Here is a 15698-nt window from a genome sequence, read left to right as displayed (position 1 = left end):
ATCCCAGCGAAAACTCTCCCATCATCCCAAACGAAAAGCCAATCCCAATCCCAAAGTAAACTCAACCTGCAATCCCATCCCCATCTCCATCTACTGATTCACAATCCTCAGCCCTCCAGCGCCCAGTTGGCCGTGATCGAAGTCGGTGTCTGGTTGGGTTTGGGGAGTTTGTGGTGGAGTGGCTGCTTCGGCTCTTGGAGGGTTCTGTTTTGCTTCTTGTGGAGCTTCTTGGGTGGCTTCTTGTGGAGGTTCTGCTTCTGCTGTGGTGGTTGGATCTCCTAAGGGGGAGGGGGAGGTTGACTCTGGGTCTGGGCCTGAGCCTCCTCCTTCTCCTGAACCAGGTGGCCGGTACGCGACATACGCCGCCGAAGACTCCGTCGCAGTCGGTTGAGGAGGTAGAGATGGAGGAGGCGGATTCGGATACCCCGATCGAAAACCCTCGCCGCCCTCCTGCCGATACGGCACATAACCCGGATAACTCGTGCGTCTATCTCTCTCCGCCCAATCCTTCGTCTTCGTCTGCACCGCAGCAGCAGCGCTGTCAAGTTCGTTCTCGGCGGGGAGTTCCACCGCTCCGATGTCTTCTTCTTCTTGGACCTGGCCCAGGCCTCCAAATCCGGATTTACCCATGATGGGACTGTGCAGACTGGACACCGTCGGACTGGTTTGTGAAGGGACTTCGGAGCCGCTCAATTCGCTGACGAGACTCGTCCGTCCGCCCTTCGACGTCCCAGCTGCGACAGGGAACGAGTCGATTTCAGGCGGTTGGCCCGTCAGGGTCGCGTTGCCGTACATGTACGGCAAATCCGCCGTATCCGTCGTCGTGGTGGAAGTAGAAGGTTTCTGATCTTGCTCCTCATGAGGGCTCTGTTGTTTCCGCCGGCGGTGCAGGAGGAAGATGAGGCCGGCGAGGAGGAGGGCGGTCGTGGGCAGGCTTGCGGAGAGGGCGGCGATGAGGGGGGTGTTGTTCTTCGAGGGGGAGGCGGTGGTTGCGGTTGTGGGGGTTGGTGATGCTGGGAGGGCTTGCGTGGCTGTTGAGATGAGGAGGATTGTTGTTGCGACGCCGGCGGCGTTGGTCGTTGCTGATGAGGTTGTGATGGTCGTTTCCGTCTCCGTCTGCGTCGTCGTCGAAGATGAACTGCTGGTCCTCGAAGTCGAAGTCGTCGCACTGCTACTTCCCCTCGTCGTCGTCGTAGCATCACCACCAGAACTCATCGCCCCCGGCGCCACCGACACAAACGCCACCACCTCCCCCTCCGGAACCTCAATCACCTCCGCCTCCCCATCAGCACAGCAATCCCGCGAGCGATTCCCATCGCAGCACCAATGCCCATCCGCACACTGCAGAACCGCCTCGTTGCCCGCTTCGCCAGCCCCTGTAAAACACACACATTAGCACCCATTCCCATCACCCATACCCTCCCCTGCAAACTCCCTCCCAACCCCTCTCCCCCCAAAGTCACTCCCCTCACGTACCTGTAGTACAAAACCCAGGACATCCCACCCCAAACGCCCGATCCGTACACGAATACCTCCCGAAGTAATTCTCCGCTGCGAGGTGGCAGAGGCCGTTGGAGAGGCATTCCCATTTGAGGGGGCAGCAGACGCTTGCGCTGCTGTTGGCGGGGAAGCAGGGGGTTGAGTCGGGCGCGAGGGTGCCGGAGGGGAAGTAGCAGTTTTGGGCGGTGGTGAGGTGGGCGAGGAGGAGGAGGAGGGGGGTGAGGGTGGTGAGAGTGGGCTTCATTGTGGGTGGTGGTGGTGAGGGTGGGGGCAGCGCATTACGTGGTGGGTGGTGGTGCGCGTTGTGTTGCTATGTGTCGGCGACGGTGGTGAAGGTGAGGGTGAGGGTGCGAGAAGCGAGCCGTCGTGAAGTCCGCCGAGTTTGTTGTGGCTGTGGTGAAGAAGTGAAGTCGCCAAAAAGAAGAGAAGTTTGCAAGTCGCGAAAAGGGTCCGAGCTCCGCGCGCAGCGCCTCGAAAACCCAAGCCAAGCAAAACTTTAAAAAGTTGCAAGGTTTCGAGTTTCACATGATTCTTGGCACGAACCCTCTCACTTTCGGGGAAGGAGCGAACACCAAACACCAACAACTCCAAGCTCGCCTTTCACATGAATCTACTCAATGAAAAAAAAATTTATAAAGAGAGACGGCGCATGTCGAAAGAAATAGAAGGTAGATAAATTTAACGGGAGAGATACCCACACAATATGGAAGTCAAGTAACACACACAGTCACAGCGTGTCACGAGCGAGTCCACCTGCAGACAGGCTTCCGCGAGACGGGCAGAGGCATACAGCCGAGAAAAAACGTAGCACGAACTTAAGCGACTCGACTTGGCTGTACAGATATGCCGGGTCATGCGGTGGTTGTGTCTCGGGTAGTTGCATTGTTGTGAGTTCGATGGATATCTGCATGAGATGATGCTTCTGGCTTGACCGACCGAGGCAAGGAGGAGTGTTGCAGGAATAGAAGTACAATTCAATTCGATCCATCCACACATCTCTTTCTCGCGGTCGGGCATACAGCAAGTCCCTATCCATCCATCACAAAAAGTCTATTGCAAGACGCATGCTCATAACCTCATACACGCATCCTCATTCCCCCAAAACGCCTTTTCGAAACACATCATCACATCACCTCCTCCCAAGCGAACTCCCCACACTACTCGGCGTAAAACTACTCACCTTACTACTCACCCAACTCCCACTACTGCTGACCCAACTCGGCATACTCAACTTACTGCTCCAACTGCCCGAACTCCTTCCCCCAACACTCCCGCTCTTCCCCCCACTCATCACGCTATTCGCCTTATTCGCCCACTTGGTCTTGCCCTCCGCGAACGAGTGCACGCCATTGATGACCAGGAACGCCGTGCTGCCGATGGCGCGGAACAGCGCCAGGCACGCCACGCTCCAGAGGATGAACTTGAGGTAGTAGTTGTTGGCCACGTGCGTGTTGGAGTAGATCTCGCTGACGCCCATGGCGAGGATGGCGTTGCAGATCATCCACACGATCACCACGTACGTGCGCACCGCGCGGTAGTAGTCTTCCTGGAGCTGGGTTTCTGAGACGCCGGGTTTGGTGACTTCGACGCGGTCGCGCAGGTTGCGGAGGGTTTCGTCGTAGCCCGAGTCGATGTCGAGTTGTTCCGAGGGCATTTCGACCTCGACGGTGCCGTTCTTGCCCACCTTTGCTACACCCAGGTCTTTGTTGATGACGTTGTCGCCTTTGGTGCCCCACGTGACGTCGTGGGCGTTGCAAAAGGCGTAGACTTGGAGCGTGCAAATGTAGGAGGGAAGGAGGGCGAAATAGGCGCCTGATGAGGTGAACATGTGCCAGGGGTCGAGATACAAGAAGCTCATGAAGAAGTAGAGGCCGACGGTGGAGAGCGTGGAGACCACGAGGTTGGTGAAGACGTTGTTGCCAAAGGAGATGGAGGAGCCTTCGGTGAGTTGGCGGACGACGATGTAAATGGCGGCAAAGGTGTTGTAGGCCATGATGATACTGAAGATGATCATTGAGGCCAAGAACATCTTCTTCGCTCCTTGCGGTCGGTTACCCATGGACAAGATGAACTGGACGATGATCGTGAGGATGCAGACGTAGCGAAGGACGATGAAGAGGAAGTTGCCAATGCCATGTCCGAAAGGATCGACCTTCTTGTCTGCCAGCGAGCCGGCGATGAAGTAGAAGGTGAGGTAGAAGTTGCCGAGCGCGAAGAACGTGAAGAGGAGCTGCACAAATTGGTAGACGAATTCGATATGCAGCAGGATCTTCCTCGCGATGGTGTGGTCGGTGTACCAGATTTGCCTGCAGTGGAGGCCGGAGTAGACGGCCGCGAAGAAAGCACCGTTCAGCCATCTTCTGCGCTGAGACATGAACTCAGGCACTGCGTCTGGCACGTCTGTCTCTCCTGTGGCGTTTCGAACGTACTTCAACACCCATCGCTCACTGCGCTTGGCCACGAGCTCCCAGCAAAGAATACGATCTTCAGCGAGGTACATGTTGGCTGTGAAGACATCGGCATCCTGTCCGTGGAGTGTCTCGCCCTTGAAGTATTGACTAAGCGGGCCATGACCAGTCTCATCGTTCTGCAGAGCATGGTATCGGTAGGCACTCAAAGCACCAGGCAAGACCGTGATGTATCCAAAGACGGACTCCAGCGGCTTGTCCAGGATGTTCGACATCTTGTATTCGAAGTTCTGCGAGGCGACAAGGGGATTCAACAGCGCACTCCAGGCCTTGCCCTTCGCTGCCTTGATTTCTCCAGCGGCACCCGCGACGTTCGAGTCACGATCGAAAGCTTTCCAAAGATGGTACAGCGAATCCTCTCCAGGTTTCGTTCCGACGTCGAGAAGAATGCAGACATTCGGGTTCAGCGCTTGGCCAAAGGCATTGAAGAACCATCGATGGCTGTTCAGCTTCTTCGCGTTCTTCTCCTTCAAACAGAAGATCAATTGGCACGGGACAATGCCCTTCTCTGCGCCCTTGAACTTGAGATCTGAATCCAGCGACACTTGCGTAGTGTACTCGTACACATGTGCCGTCACCTCACGTTGGTTCACCAGATTCTTGGCGATACCCGATTGATAGCATCCCATAGCCGCAAGAGCATCCAGCGTTCGAGGATGTACTTTCGCTCGACCATCGGAAATGATACAGACGACAATCTTCTGCCATCCATCCTTGCCCCAGGTCCGGGACTTGGCTCTGCTGCAGAAATGTGAGATGTTGCGCATCACACCGTGCATTGTGCGGGTAAAGTCGATCTCGTTTTCGTTGTACATCGTGATACAGATGAAGAGCTCCGTCTCACGAGTCGTCCGTCCAATGTTCTGACGCAGCTTGTATCCTCGGTCCACGAAATCATCTGGATCGCAAGTGACGGCTGTATAGCGCATGTGGGTGAACTCGACATCGTCGCGACGAGGAAGGAAAGAGTACAAGATGGTGGGAATCTTGCACTCCAGAATCAGCTCGCCGTTAATGAGCTTGACCTCTTTTGTCGCCATCTGTGCTTGACGTGCTCCTCTTCTCTCCTGCTTGCCTGTAGGCGCAGGACCATAAAGATCCTCATCATCTTCCAGCTTCGCAGAGTACATGCCGTCTCCGTCTGTGAGCGTGGACTGCGACATGAAACTGTCGCGCGACTGCAGATCAGGACGCTGGAAATCGCTGTCTCCGGTTGCTGGACCAAAGACATCATCAGGTCCGTCAATGGGTATGGAAGTCATATCAGGCTCTTTCTCTGCTTCTGCAGAACGAACTGACGCAGGCCGTCCCGCGGCGAAGAGGGGCGCTGGAGGAAGTGGTCGCTTCGGTGAGCCATATTGTGAGGAGGGTGTGCCGGGTCGAGGAGCTCCATTGATGTCCGCCGGTTCGTAGGGCACGTTTGTAGCCGGAGGCCTGGCATATTCTCTCGATCCTCGTGGTGTACCGAATGTTCTCGTGGGCGATTGCGATGTGCGAGATGACGGTCGGTAAGGGTCGTAGTCGTTGGTCGGGGGTGGAATCTCCGGCGCATTATCCAGTACCGAAGGCTGCCTGCTAAGCAGCCGGATACTGGGCTGATGCTGGTGGGTTCGCTGAAGGGGACTTGGGGGCCTGTTGAATGAGGGCAATGAGCCAAGGTTACCAGCGGGTGGGATATCTTGTTTGATATTGTCTGTGCTCTTGTCTCTGAAGTGGACTTTGTATCGCTTCGTTCTGGGGGCCGAAGCTCGTGTGCTTTGGGAAAGGTCGCTCTCAACGTCACGCAGCAGTGCATTCAGCTCCTCCTGGCTGTGGGACTGAGTCTGGTGCTCAGTTGGCGAAGGTGGAGGTATGTACGGTGCTTGTTGTGCTTGTGCATGTGTTTGCGGGGATTGATGTGCAGATGTAGCGCCGTTTCTCAATCGCTCTTGTGCTCGCAGGAAAAGATCGTGCGGGGAGGGTTTGGAGGGGGAGGTCTGCGACTGGTTTACTGACGCTGGTGGGTAGTCATCTGTGTTGGTCAACAAGCGCATCGTTGCGCCATTCTGTGAGGCAGTGGGAGTCGTCTCGTCGTAGCCTGGCGGAGGGCTGTAGCCGTCCGAGTTGTTTGGAGCGGCCATGTTGTCGCGGAATGCAGCAGTGGGGAGGAATGTTGTGTCGTCGTATTCACGCCTGCATCATGTATTCAACACTTTTCGAGTGGACTTAGCACTGGATAGCGAATGTAAGTGGGTGTGTGTTCGTCTGCGGATGATCGACGAGACATGGCTGATGATGCCGGCGTTTGAGGTCAGGGTACACAAAGTCGTCGCCCTGGCAACCGATAAGATAAGAACCGCCTGGTGCCTTTGATGAGACCCGTTCTCCCAACTTTCACCAATTGCACTTCTCGCAACACGAGAGGATCTCTCGTGGTACGCGTCGTTACAACATGCCGTGCTCTACCCTCCTTGTTGCGGTCAAAGCGGAATACTTATTCATCCCCGTTACTTCTACGCCATCCAAGCAGCTTGGGGTGCAATAAGCAGCGCAGTGGCTTGCGAAAAGTCGGAGAGATGGCACTTCTATTACGGTTCAGGACGTTCCACTTTGAGCAGAACACCGAGGGTAGGCTGGCCACCAATGCTTTACAACTGCCGCAGAGGGTGGCTTCATCAACACACATCATTGCGCATCTATCTAAAAGCTCAAAAGGTCGCCCTCGCCATTCTGCACATGCATCGTCGGCCTCACCGTTCCCAGTCCTTGGCCCTGATTGACCATATACATCTGCTCGTTCTGCATCCCCGTATGTGTTGGACTCGCCGCAAACCCATCGTTTCCAATGCCTTGCGCACCGACACTTGCAAAGTAGGCATCCGCTTCGTCCAAAACGTCCCCATTGCTCTGCCCGCCGTTCAGTCTTTGAACCGGTGCCTGCGCATCTGCCGCCACCAACTTCGCAGCTTGAGCGGCCTGCCAGCTGGGTAATCTTTCGCGTTGAAGAGCCGGGCTGTCTTGCAATCTTCGCGGCCGCGCTGAACGGAAGACGGTGTGCACTGGTTTAAGGTACACCGTTGCTAATGTACCAACCACGAGACACATTTCTTCGAGCGTCACGGGATCCAATTTCTCACTCTCAGCAGTAATTGCTGGCTTCTCACCCATCACAATGCCTTTCGCCGCTGCCGGATTGCTGCTCAGTAATCGCCAGTACATGTAGCCTCGATCTCGCAAGTCTGGGTTGTCTGTGTCTTCTGTCGCCCATTTCAAGACTTTCGGAACCAGATCCTGGCCCTTTGATGGTCGCTGAATGAATAGCTTGACAGTGGCTGTAAGTAGTGCCAATTGCACTTCATGCGTCTCGTCTTGCCAGCTGTCGAGGAAGTCTTCCAGCAAAACCTCCGAATTGTCGATGCGGTCCGCGTATTGGCCAATCACCCATATCATGGCAGCCTTCGCCTCAGGCTCATCCAGCGAGTCAAGGTTTTCGCAAAGTGTCGAAATGATCGACTCGTACTGATTGGGGTATTTGCGGAAGATATTCTTGATCACAACCGTCGCTTCCTGCACGATGTATGATACCTTGGTAGCCACCAGTTCCAGCAACGTCGAGATACAAAGCTTAGCAGCGGGTTCGATCTTGATGGCCAACTTGCCAATGGCGCGGACCGACTTTCGAACAAAGTGTACGTCAATCTCCGTGGCGTATTCTCGCAGCTCTGTGAGGACTTCGCGGATGTTCCTCTCGTTTGCAAGCATAAAGATGAGCTCCAGCTTCGTGACTTTGACGTAGATTGGGTCGTTGTACTTGCAGAAAAACACTCTTATGTCGTTTCGAAGTACTTCCGGCCGTCTTTGCAGAATCAACAGGGCATTTCTCAGAGCCAAATACTGAATCTCGGGTCCTTTGCTCAACAACGTGACGAGTGGTGGGCTGAGCTTCGTGCACAGCGCGGCGATTGCGCGTTCTGATTCAATATAGTTCATGAGGTATAGCATCACGCGTATGCAGGTCAACACGACCGCTGAGTTGGTGTGTGAAAGACGGGGCGCAATGCGGTCGGCGAGCAACGTTGCTTCTTGTGTGTCTTGAGGAACGTAAGATGTAAGAGCTTCGAGAATGTAAGTCTGTCCCCACCTGCATCACCTTGTCAGTCTTGTCAAAGTTGGGCAGAGTCCATTGCATACTCAGAGCAGTCCGGCAGGATCTGAACAATTTTACTGGCGTTAGCATAATCGATCGTCAGCTTGATGCTCTCGCTGCGTTCCCAGATGTCCATAAGCGATGCCAAAGCCGACGAAACGACAGTAGGATTCTCGTCTCGCAGCATTGAGTTGAGCCTGTCGATCAATTCACTCTTCTCCACCAAATGTTTATCGTGGTCGTAGAGCTTGGCCACGGTGAATGCGGCGGTTTTGCGCACGTAAGGGTCCGGATCTCTCAGTAGGTTCTTCAGAGGCTCGACGCTGGCTTCAACGAATTGGCGCACATGGATGTAGGACATTGTTCGTAATGCCAATGCTCGCATGAGGGGGTTCGAATCTTCGAGGTCCTGGTCATGGTAAGCATCATGATCATTGTGTTAGCTCAAGACACCTACTTGTAGCAAGATAGGCAATGCGCTCAACGCAATTTCCGGCTTCATCCTGGCATAGTTCACCAAGTAGAGAAAGCACCTGTCCACCTTCAGCTTCGACTATCCAACATCCTCGAGTTGGTACCCACATCTTCTTGATCTCCAGGTTCGGAATGTGCATGCACTGAATAATATCCGCAAACAGGGCCACCATATCGTTATTACTCATGGTCATGTTGGCGACGATCTTCTTCAGCGCAACCTTCTTTCCGAGGAAGTTCTTGTCCTTCTTGCCGCCGCTGCTATTGAGCTCGATCTTAAGCTCGGCGACCTTGCCCTGTTTATTACGGTTCTGTAAGCCTTGGGCGTAGTACGGTGGTGGGAGGTGATAGATGAACATCGTGACGCGATGGAGTTCGAAGGGGACATTCGAGGCTGTCTTGTTCGTATTGCCGTGTTGCGCCAACTACATAGCATCTCCCCAGCTCTTGCGACTATGGTGGTGCATTCCTGGCGAATATGAACTTGGAGGTGAGACGTACTCTAGCGAAGAACTTCGCATCTTGTCCCCCACCGCTACTCATCTTGCCCAGCTACTCGTTATCGTCACCTCGCTAGGCGCCGCCGTGCTGATCCAGCTCTCATGCAGGTATCTCTGTCCTTGGACCAATGCTGTTGCACAATGCGCTCCGTCTCGTGATGTCTCTCGTGCGGGGCGCGGTAGGGAGGTTGCGAAGCTTCGAGGTTGGCGGTCCGTCGGCGGGCTAGAACGAAGATAAGGTGGTCGAATCAATGAACGGGTTTCTCAAAGTGTTGTACGGTGTCGAGGAGGTGTAGTAGCTCGTGTTTCACATGAAGGCCTGCTCGAGCCCCGGGAACTTTAACGCCGTTAGACTACACGGCGCGAAGCGGAAGTGAAAGTCATCGGCCTTGGCATCTGCGACATCACCTTGAGCTTCCTGTCGACATCTCCATCCAAGCATCATACCACAACGACCATGGCGAGCCAACTACCACCACCACCACCCCCACAATGGGTCCTCGACCTCAACTCGACACCACCCTCAAAATCAAAGACCACCTTCCCCGACCCGCCAGGCTACACCCCAACCACCGCGCTCCAACAATCCTCCAAATCCAAGTCCTCCAAATCCGCCGTCACCCCTCGCAAAGCACCCACCCCCGAAGAAATGGACAGTCTCAAGCTCAAGAAAGCCTGGGAGCTCGCCCTTGCGCCCGCCAAACAACTCCCCATGAACGCCATCGGCATGTACATGACGGGGAACAGCCTGCAGATCTTCAGCATTATGATGGTGTTTATGCTGTTCAAGGCACCCGTGCAGGCGATTTTCAATATTCAGAGCACGTTTCAGAGACTGGAGAGTGATGGGAACAAGGACCAGATGATTTTGGCGAAGTTGGCGTACATTGGGTGTAATCTGTTGGCGTTGGCGTTGGGGGTTTGGAAGGTTAATGGGATGGGGTTGTTACCGTAAGTCGGCACTGCTGTGAATGATATGAGGTCCACTTGGCTAACCTTGAAAATAGGACGACGAGATCAGATTGGCTTGCGTGGGAGTCTCCAAGAGAACCGCTGGAGAGAGCGTATTTCGTACCCTCGTGATGGTACATGTAGACTTCGAGATCACGAATGGCACCCTTTTCATCCGCTACGTCACATGCTCTACACAATTTTTCCCGAGAACTTCCCAATTATCACGAGTAAACTCAATATCTTGACGTGAACGACAATGCCATGGCAAAAATGCGGCCAAAACGACAAGGCCTGATCAATCATTTCAAAACAAACGCCTCAAAAGACAAATCAAAAGCACAGCACGGGGCTCGAACTCCCGCCTCTCCGCCAGCAAAGACCAAAAGAGCAAAACGAGAAGGGGCATCGACCGGTGTCGATGCCGTCTGGAATTTCTTGTGTACCAGCTACTTCCCTGATTGGCGGTACATTTCTCAAGACATATAAAGGCTCATTCGTGGAGCCAGCTCCAAGCAAACACGACAGACCGGGCGCTATCCTGCAGGCTCCCGAAGTGGCTGGTCAGGGGTCAAACACACACGAGCGGCGAACAGGTTTGAAGCGGTAATGAGCCAGCGGAACGCAAGAGATCGAATCCAACCAGATTCCAATGCATGAATGAGCATGGCAAAAAGAAAAGCTACAGACAGATTGTTCAGGTCCACATATGATGAAGGTCGCCGAACAAAATGTAGGGAAGGGTGCCGCAGTGACATACAACCCGAAGGCAATGCCACTGCGACACGGCACCGTATCAATGGTTTGAATCGATCAGCTACTTCCCTGATTGGCTTTCGATTCCGAATTGTATATATAGGCTCATTCGTTGGGCCTTGGAGCAAACAGAAGCGGAGCCTGTCTACCGCAGGGTCTTGAGCATGGCTGGCCAGGGGTCAAATAGAGGCCGGCCAAAAAGATCGAAGTAGTCATATCGAATGGGGCTGATCGATTCAACTTCGAAATAATTAACTTATGTCTTTGGCAAAAAATGAAACGCCATGGACGTAGAGTGAAGTCATATCGGAATCAAGGGAAGGGTATCTTGATGTTTTTGATTGAATAGCTACTTCCCTGATTGGCTCCGGTTCTCAAGTAGTATATAGAGGCTCATCATTTGAGGTGCATATTCGCAACGCAGTTAGACGGGCCTACGGCAGAGGATAGTCATGGGGCCAAACACAGAACGGAATCTAAAATATTGATGCGACGGCATCTGAAGCTAATAAGAAAAAAAGCCGAGAACTGTGACAGCTGTAAGCATGGCCAGAGAGAAAAGATCAGCGGTGGATAGACCACAGATCAAGCAAAAATATCGACCCCAACGCAAAAATAAGGCAAGAGCAAAAAGGGAAGGGTATCGTAGTAACATACAAGCCGAAGGCAATGCCACTGCGACACGTCGATCGCCTTTGTGATTTGCCAAAGATGAGCTACTCCCCTGATTCGTTTTCGATTCCAAACGACATATAGAGACTCAGTCTTCCTGCGGGCCGCCGCTCGTGACTGAGCCGATGCGTAGCGGAAGGCTGCGTGTGACGGGTCTGTGCGTTGGGGGATTCACTGGCGGGAGGGAGGGAGGGGGCGATTTCTGGAATGCTCTCTTTTCCTCTGCTTTGAAAACACGAACACGCGAAAAGGGCATTTGTATCCCATTTCGCACTTCAACATGGCTGCCCTCGCCCTTTTCGCCGCATTCAATACCTTGAAACTCCTCGAGAAACTCCTCACCGACCTCCCCCTCGCAGACATCCTCACGACCTCCCGAGTCTGCAAATCCAGCCGCTCCATCATCGAGAAATCCCTCCCGATCCGCCACATCTTCTTCGAGTCGGAGTTGCCAGGTAGGTGAAGTCCAAGCCAGCGATCCCGATCCACGACCCAACAAGTGCCAGCCAGGCTGAACAAATCCCAAAAAGAAAAAGTCCTGCCCAACGGCACGCCCATCAACAGCTCCAAGACCTCGCTTTGGGTTTTTCGTACGGGACTCATGTTTTGGCCTACCAAGGGCGTCGCTGTTCCGGGCCAGTTCCTCGTCTTCGCGTCCCTGACGACTCGCTTCATCGTCTTCCGGCCCCGCGAGCCGGGTAAAAACCTCGTCAGCCATGGGAACCGTCTCTCGGTCGTTCCCAGTCCTCACGAACGAGATCACGGACGTAGTTGGACGGTTCATTTAACCTCCGGCGATGGGCAGTTTGTGGGGTGTCATGCGTTGAGGGAGACGTTTAGGGGGGATTCTGTGTTCTTGGCGTATGTTGAGACTTTTAATCGGAAAGGCGGGGATTGGGAGGATCTTGTGGAGGAGTGGCGGCGGGCGAGCAGGAGGGTCTTTGGGGAACACGTGGTTCGTAGGAGGTGAATGGGGAAGAGTGGCAAGAGACGGGTAAGAAGGGCGGTTTTCATTTTCGATGAGGGGCTGTTGCAAGGGTTTGGACGAAGGTGCAGCGTGATTGAGAGGGTTTGGTCGAGAAGGCACCCTCAATGCGAGTTGTGAATTGGCGAGAAAGTGAGGAAGCAATGCTCTTGAAGGGTGAAGGTCATGGTGTGCTGGACGGCTTTGTTTTATACATACTCGCGAGGGCTCTTCGCGCCACAGCTGCTGCTCTTGACCAGCCCGAAGGGCTCGATATCGTTCATAGAGCCTCTATTGTACCATCACTGCTTCTTGTACACCAACTCAGTGCTTCCCTTTCTCCTTGTCCTCTGACTCCGCTTGCTTCAGGAATTCTCTGTGACGCTCACGTATTAGCTTTCATCCCACATTTGCCGTGTCATTTGCCCAAAATCGTGTCCTCTGTGCATATCGGGGGTATGACGCACTGTATGAAGTTCTCCTCATCTTTGCTAGACGCATTGATCGGTGGGCCCTGCGTGGCCGACTGCTTCTTGCTGCCACCGCTCATGGCCCAGCCGCCGACGAACAAAGTAGAAAGGGTCGCGATCGAGAGCTGTACACATCCTCATCAGCCTTTATACTCCGCGATTGAATCAGGTGCCGGGCAGTGGTGTAGCTCTTTCCCGAGCTCAAGGGGCATCCACCATGCGCGGAGAGCGATTGCGTACCACGTGCGAGCCGACCTTCTGGCCGAAGAGGGTGTAGTAGACGACCATGTTTGCGGTGATTCGATTGTGATGTGGGAGGTGGTCGGTGTGGCAGTGGACGGGATGGAGAGGTCGCTGGCGCTGGAGTGAAGTGCTCTTGCAAGGATCCGTCCGTCGAGCTTGTTGCCGATGCCGACGCCACAACGTCAGCCACCTCACATGTTAGCTGGCGACGTCGTTGTGACATCCGGATTCACTTCAGCTCCAAGACTTCTGCTACCTACTTTACATATCATACACGACAGCCATATAGACACAGAATAGCCTCATCTTTGGCATCACTCTTCATCCCAGCCATCTAAGGAGAACATCTTCCCACCATGTCGTCCAACGACAAAAACACCTCCGAACTCGACACCATCCCCCACGAACGCAAAGAACCCCGACCCGACTTCACGCAACCCCTCCCCCGAAAGAATCTCCCCGCAGACCTCCAAAAAACCCTCGACAACGAAGACCGCTTCTGGGATGTCCTCACCACAGGCCAAGGCAGCGAGTCCACCGACTCCAGCGTCCGCTATGCCGCCTACGCCTCCCGCCTCCGAACCATAATGCTCTCCGCCCACCGCTACGTCGCCTACACGTCAGATATCGGGGAGTCGTTCCGCCCCGTCGCGCATCCGAATCTCGTCCGCGCGGCGTATGGCATTTCGTGGGCGTATTTGATCGGGGATGTGAGCTATGAGGGGTATAAAGCACGGATACGGAATCAGAGGATCATGAACCCGCAGACGGACGAGGATAAGGCGGAGGCGGAAGCGCATCCTGGTCGGACGGTGCCTGCGATTGAGGATTATAGGACTGTCATGGCGCAAAGAGCGATCTTCCAGGGTCTTGCGAGTATGGGACTGCCGGCTTTTACGATTCATAGCATTGTGCGGTATTCGGGACGGGCGATGAAGAATGTCAAAAACGTTAAGATCAGGACATGGGGACCTATCGGCTTGGGTCTGGCGGCTGTGCCTGCGCTGCCGTATATGTTCGATCATCCAGTTGAATACGCGACTGAGTGGGGTTTTCACCGGGCTTTTGAGGCTGTGGGAGGCCCGAAGGCTGTGGGGAAGGATGAGCAGGGAAGAGGAGCGGATGTGAAGCACAGGCATGCGGAGAGGGAATCGAAGAAGGAGCTGTAGTGTGGTTCTCTTCAGAGGTCTCTCTTCTCTGGTTCTGTGTTTATGGGAAAGCGTGGCGAATGGTGTTCTTCTCAGCTCAAATGCATATTGGCTCGATATAAACTGTAAATATGATCGAAATCTCAGCAACAGTAGCTTTGGAAAGTATGGGAAGATCTCTTTAATTGGCAGTGTAGACCAGAGCCAGGCGGAAATGGAGCAGAAGCGCTGCCACAGATCGATTCAGGCTACTTGTTACCCTTCGGCACCAATGCTCCCTGCACAACAAGTCAGCCAAGAGTACACCACATCAACACCCTCAGGACGGGGAGAAGAGGGAGAACTCACCTTCTGCACAGCCTCAGCATTAATCCTCATCCTCCTCGTCGCCTCCTCCCCCAACCACCTCGGCTGCTCCTTATAAATCCCATCCTCAACCTCCCACGCATCACCTCCCTCAATATAATACGCCTTCCCATGAATCTCCTCCGTCGCCAACAGCCCCACCACAATCTTCGCCACGCTCTCCGCCGTCTGCCAATACAAGTTGTTGTCTTTGAACGCGCCTATCACGGCGTCCGCGAGGGGAGTGTCTGTCACGCCGGGACAGACGGCATTCACGCGAAGCCCGTCTCGTTCGAAGAGAGTTTTCCTGGAGGAGCGGAGGAGGCCTTGGATGCCGTGTTTGGAGGCTTGGTATGTGAAGAGGCCGGGGCTTTCGCGCCAGGCGTTGACGGAGGAGAGGAGAAGAAGGGACTTGTCCTCCGCGCCTTTCTTGAGATCTGTGCGCAGGAAGACGGCCGCGATGCGCGAGAAGTAGACCGAGCCGAGGAGATTCACGTCCAAAGTCTTGGTATTAGCCGGTTCCTGGCCTACAGTCTCAATGGTAAGTTTCGGGTCGTAGAGGTTTCCCGATTCGAAGATCCCCGCGCAGGAGATGGCGTGGTCGATGCGGCCGTGTTTGTCGTGGGCTTTCTTGAAGAGGCTGTAGATGTCGTTGTATTTGGTCACGTCGCATTGCACGAAGCTGGAGGATGGGACTTCCTTTGTGAGGTCTTCGGCGGCGGAGGCGTTGATGTCGCCGAAGTGGATGTGGGCGCCTTGTTGGCCTAGGATCCGGACTGTAGCTGCGCCTATGCCGGTTGATCCACCTGGGACGATTAGCTGGAGTCTTGTTGGGTGTTTATGAATTTGGGGTTACCTGTGACGACAATGACCTTGTTCTTGAGGTTGGTGAAGAGCTTCTCGACGGGTTTGAATTGAGCCATATTGTTCTAACGAAGGGTTGTTGTTGAGTGTAGGTTGGCAGTAGCAGTGTTCAAGTAATAGCTTCGTCTCAGCTCCGGAAACTTTTGTCTAGGGCTTGCAGTATGATATACTCGTCCTGCGGTCTTATAGACCCGCCTTCCTTGGACCGATCGCGGAA

General features: G+C 54.2%; 8 protein-coding genes across 8 annotated transcripts; 2 read left to right on the top strand and 6 right to left on the bottom strand.

Moving 5' to 3' along the window:
* Positions 1-90: 90 nt before the first annotated feature.
* On the bottom strand, positions 91-1744 carry M409DRAFT_58651 (uncharacterized protein; the record flags this gene model as incomplete). Its single annotated transcript, XM_033813965.1, has 2 exons — positions 91-1376; positions 1477-1744. The coding sequence occupies 2 exons, from the start codon at positions 1742-1744 to the stop codon at positions 91-93; spliced, it is 1554 nt and encodes a 517-aa protein (XP_033662759.1).
* An 885-nt stretch (positions 1745-2629) lies between these two features.
* On the bottom strand, positions 2630-6088 carry M409DRAFT_27598 (glycosyltransferase family 2 protein; the record flags this gene model as incomplete). The annotated part of the gene is made up of 1 exon (XM_033808641.1): positions 2630-6088. One exon carries the CDS (start codon positions 6086-6088, stop codon positions 2630-2632), a length of 3459 nt encoding a protein of 1152 aa, XP_033662758.1.
* Positions 6089-6647: 559 nt separating this feature from the next.
* Positions 6648-9111, bottom strand: M409DRAFT_69411 (uncharacterized protein; the record flags this gene model as incomplete). The annotated part of the gene is made up of 5 exons (XM_033818279.1): positions 6648-8088; positions 8139-8503; positions 8552-8627; positions 8677-8864; positions 9070-9111. The coding sequence occupies 5 exons, from the start codon at positions 9109-9111 to the stop codon at positions 6648-6650; spliced, it is 2112 nt and encodes a 703-aa protein (XP_033662757.1).
* A 414-nt stretch (positions 9112-9525) lies between these two features.
* On the top strand, positions 9526-10151 carry M409DRAFT_27596 (uncharacterized protein; the record flags this gene model as incomplete). Its single annotated transcript, XM_033808640.1, has 2 exons — positions 9526-10019; positions 10076-10151. 2 exons carry the CDS (start codon positions 9526-9528, stop codon positions 10149-10151), a joined length of 570 nt encoding a protein of 189 aa, XP_033662756.1.
* Positions 10152-11535: 1384 nt separating this feature from the next.
* M409DRAFT_58647 (uncharacterized protein) lies at positions 11536-12165 on the bottom strand (the record flags this gene model as incomplete). Its single annotated transcript, XM_033813964.1, has 1 exon — positions 11536-12165. The coding sequence occupies one exon, from the start codon at positions 12163-12165 to the stop codon at positions 11536-11538; it is 630 nt and encodes a 209-aa protein (XP_033662755.1).
* A 570-nt stretch (positions 12166-12735) lies between these two features.
* On the bottom strand, positions 12736-13169 carry M409DRAFT_27594 (uncharacterized protein; the record flags this gene model as incomplete). The annotated part of the gene is made up of 3 exons (XM_033808639.1): positions 12736-12787; positions 12879-13006; positions 13122-13169. The coding sequence occupies 3 exons, from the start codon at positions 13167-13169 to the stop codon at positions 12736-12738; spliced, it is 228 nt and encodes a 75-aa protein (XP_033662754.1).
* Positions 13170-13480: 311 nt separating this feature from the next.
* Positions 13481-14293, top strand: M409DRAFT_27593 (uncharacterized protein; the record flags this gene model as incomplete). Its single annotated transcript, XM_033808638.1, has 1 exon — positions 13481-14293. One exon carries the CDS (start codon positions 13481-13483, stop codon positions 14291-14293), a length of 813 nt encoding a protein of 270 aa, XP_033662753.1.
* A 227-nt stretch (positions 14294-14520) lies between these two features.
* On the bottom strand, positions 14521-15540 carry M409DRAFT_27592 (uncharacterized protein; the record flags this gene model as incomplete). Its single annotated transcript, XM_033808637.1, has 3 exons — positions 14521-14550; positions 14621-15423; positions 15474-15540. The coding sequence occupies 3 exons, from the start codon at positions 15538-15540 to the stop codon at positions 14521-14523; spliced, it is 900 nt and encodes a 299-aa protein (XP_033662752.1).
* Positions 15541-15698: the final 158 nt, after the last annotated feature.

Source organism: Zasmidium cellare, assembly GCF_010093935.1.
Source record: "Zasmidium cellare ATCC 36951 unplaced genomic scaffold M409scaffold_38, whole genome shotgun sequence".
NCBI classification, from domain to species: Eukaryota; Fungi; Ascomycota; class Dothideomycetes; order Mycosphaerellales; family Mycosphaerellaceae; genus Zasmidium; species Zasmidium cellare.
This window is presented reverse-complemented; position numbering and strand designations above follow the sequence as displayed.